Here is a 3,322-nt window from a genome sequence, read left to right on the forward strand (position 1 = left end):
AAAAAAAAAAATAAAAAAAATTCAGAAATTATTTATGACTTTTTAAGTAAAGAATAAAACCAGGTGCAAAAAAATTTTCTTTTTTTTTTTTTCTTTTTTCTTTTTTTTTAATTTTTTTTTTTTTTTTTGATAATTTGCCCTTAAACCATAAATATTTCAAATTGTGGCCAAATTTTTTCTTTTTTTTTTTGCTAAAAGAAAGTTTGAAACTTTTTTTTCTTTTTTTTTTTTGTATAAACGAGCTAACGTTGCTCATTTTTTTTTTTTATTTATTTGAAAAAATAATAAAAAAATGTATGTATGTATGATGATGATGATGATGCTTTTTTTTTTTGTCAAGTCGCTGACAAATGAGGTAAATTGTTAAAAAGTAAAATGCTGATATAAACAATTTTAATTATTTGTGGACTTTAATCAAAAATTAACAAACAATTTTTAGACCCCCGTCATATTTTCAATCATTTGTTAAATAAAAAAATTTTTTTTTTCCCATTTCCCTTTCTACCATTTTTCTGCTCATCATTCCATCCCCCTCTCCCATCCCTTTCCCCCTCCTACTACTCCCATCACCCTCATTTCATTCCCGATTTTCGTCAAAATTACGGTATCGATAAAATATTTTTTAGATTTTCATTTCGTTGCGAAAAAATTTTTAAATAAAAAATTATCGATAGATTTATTTATTTATTTAATAATTTAACGTTTACAGAAATTAATAACAATAATAATAATAATGATAATAAGATGGAAAATTTATGGAATTTCCACGATTCCTTCTTCTTTCATAACATTTTCCAACGTTTCGTTATTTTTAATTATCATATTTAAACCTTTAATTAAATCTTCATCGGCAACCGTTTCGGCTTTTCTAACCAAATCTTCATCAATTTCGGTTTTAAATTCATTTTCAATTTCTTTTCCCATTCTAAACGACGCCGAATTCGAATCTGTAATAATGATAATAATGATAATACAACCGTGATTTCGTAATTAAAAGAAAATTTTTCTTCTTACCGATCATGACGTCATCATTTTTGTTCAACAAATTTTTTTTTATTATATTTTCATCCACGGATAAAGAAGTATCGATTTGTGCATATGATTTACGTGTAATAAAAATCGTCGTTAATAATAATAATAATAATAATAATTTATTAAACATTTTAATTAATTAATTTATATATATAAATCACAAAGTACTCGAACTCTTTTGTTATGAATATATGACAGCTAACTAAGCAATACTAAAAAAATTTTTTTTTTTTAAATCGTATTTTAGGCCATTTTTTATTTTATTTTTAATATTTTAATTTCTTTAAATGGTTAAAGGTTTTTCTTTTTCGTCCAGTTTTTCCATAAATCGATTTTTTGCTAATAAAAAAAATTGTTTATAAAAATTTGTTTTTTGTTTAACTGCATGAAGCAATTAAAAAAAGGAAAATCGTAAAAAAAATTTTTTTTTTCGCTTAACGCACAAAATTTGTATTCGTTTTTTTTTTTTATTTTCATTTCCTCAATGAGAATCGAACGTCGTGAAAATTTATTGCTCTGAAAATTTTCTTTTCTTTTAACTTACTTAAAAATTATTATTATTATTTATATATTACTGTAATATTTTTTAATGCCGATCTTTTCTTTGACCACTCCCGTTAATATTAAATAAAAAAATTAATAATTAAAATGACGTCAAAGGTTTTTTTTTTCCTTTCAAACTTTTTTGATTTTATTGTTTTTTTTTTGTCCCCCCCCCTTTTATTATTACTCTTAATAAAAAATAAGTAATAAAGATTAAAAGAAAAAGAAAAATTAAATTATTTTTTTTATTATTTTTAAAAAACAGAAAAGAAAAAAAAGAAATAATATCAAGTAGATGTTTAGAAGCAGTCAAAGAAACAATGGAAGTCATTAAGGACAGTAAGTATAAATACGTATGTAAAGGTTTTTAGGTTAGAGAGATAGAGGGAAGGGTGTGAGTGCGCGTGAATTTACGAAACGGATGTAAAAATAAAGGAGAAAAACGGATGATGATGATGATGGAATGAAATTTTTGTTTCGGGTAAAAAAATATTAAGATGAAGAGGAAGTAAAAAGAAGGATTTTATGCATTTCAGTTATTAAATATTAATATTAAACAATAACGAGTCGGAAAATTCGAGGGCATTTTCTTACAACTCGGGGTTAAATAAAAAAAAAGAGAGAGAGAGATATGGAAAATGTGAATGAAAATGTTTATAAATTTTCAAAAAAGGTAAAATATTTTTAAGAAAAAAAAAAAAAAATTCTAGCTCGAGATGATAGTAGATCCAGCTACTGCTACACCAACATCATGGAAGGTTTTTAAATATTTTACATCATATTCATAGCATTAAAACGTCAAAATAAAAACTAAAAAAAATTTTCTTTTTGTGGGGAGGTGGGGGGAGGAACACGGAAATAATCATTGGTTTTTTTTTTTTTTTGTAAAAATGGCGACGTGCAGATCTCGAAGTTGAAGGTCTTTTTACAACATGTGGAAATTTAAGAACGAGAAAAAAAATTCAAACTTATTTATCGAGGGGAGACATATACACGTTAAGAAATTGGGGTTTCGAATTTGTTATTGAATGTGCGGCTGCATTGAAAATATTTTTACAAAATTTACCACAACCCCTGATACCGATGAGGATACAACAATTAGTCATAGGTATGACAATAAATGATTTTTATTTAACATATACAAGCATGAAATTTTTATAGTTTTATATATTATTTACAGCTGAAAATATCGGGGTACCTGAAAAAACCATAGCTTACGACGCTTTAGGATTGTTAAAAGAAGAAGTTAATGGACGACATAAAGAACTTTTACTTGAAGTTTTTACTTTTTTAAAAGAAGCAGCCGTTAGGATAAATACATCGGAACTTACGGGTTGCAATTTACCACTTAAATTATTACCCGTTTTTTTTAAAATCGAGGTAACTTTTTCCCTTTTCCTATTTATAACGAATCCTACTCGCTTATGATAAATTTCCCCACCCCCTTACCCCTACCCCCATCCATACATTCATCCATTTTCAATCGATTTTCATAGTTTTAGGGTTAAAAAAAATGGCGCCTAAAATTTTCTTTTATTATAATTTTTTTTTTTTTTTTGATTTATTAATTTTTTAAAACACGAGTTATAATAATAATAATATTTATTTATTAAAAAAAGGTGATTAACACGTAAAAAAAATGCTAGTAAAAGTTAATAATAAGCTAAGCAAGAAAAAATTTTATTATCAATAATTTATTTTATTAACGTTCAGCAATTAATTAATTTTTTTTTTTTTTTTAATTTTC

General features: G+C 24.8%; 2 protein-coding genes across 2 annotated transcripts in view; one reads left to right on the plus strand and one right to left on the minus strand.

Annotated features, from left to right (window-relative positions):
* Positions 1–753: 753 nt before the first annotated feature.
* Phum_PHUM064250 (uncharacterized protein) lies at positions 754–1,021 on the minus strand (the record flags this gene model as incomplete). The annotated part of the gene is made up of 2 exons (XM_002423462.1): positions 754–947; positions 1,015–1,021. The coding sequence occupies 2 exons, from the start codon at positions 1,019–1,021 to the stop codon at positions 754–756; spliced, it is 201 nt and encodes a 66-aa protein (XP_002423507.1).
* An 874-nt stretch (positions 1,022–1,895) lies between these two features.
* The window catches only part of Phum_PHUM064260 (uncharacterized protein), a gene marked incomplete at both ends in the record, with an annotated part of 3,440 nt that continues 2,013 nt past the window's right edge, over positions 1,896–3,322 (plus strand). The window contains 3 exons of the mRNA XM_002423463.1: positions 1,896–1,914; positions 2,480–2,683; positions 2,756–2,955. Of these exons, the coding sequence (XP_002423508.1) occupies positions 1,896–1,914; positions 2,480–2,683; positions 2,756–2,955 (423 nt within the window). The remainder of the gene's footprint in view (positions 1,915–2,479; positions 2,684–2,755; positions 2,956–3,322) is intronic.

The sequence above is a fragment of the Pediculus humanus genome, genomic scaffold (genome assembly GCF_000006295.1).
Source record: "Pediculus humanus corporis 1103172107412 genomic scaffold, whole genome shotgun sequence".
NCBI lineage: Eukaryota > Metazoa > Arthropoda > Insecta > Psocodea > Pediculidae > Pediculus > Pediculus humanus.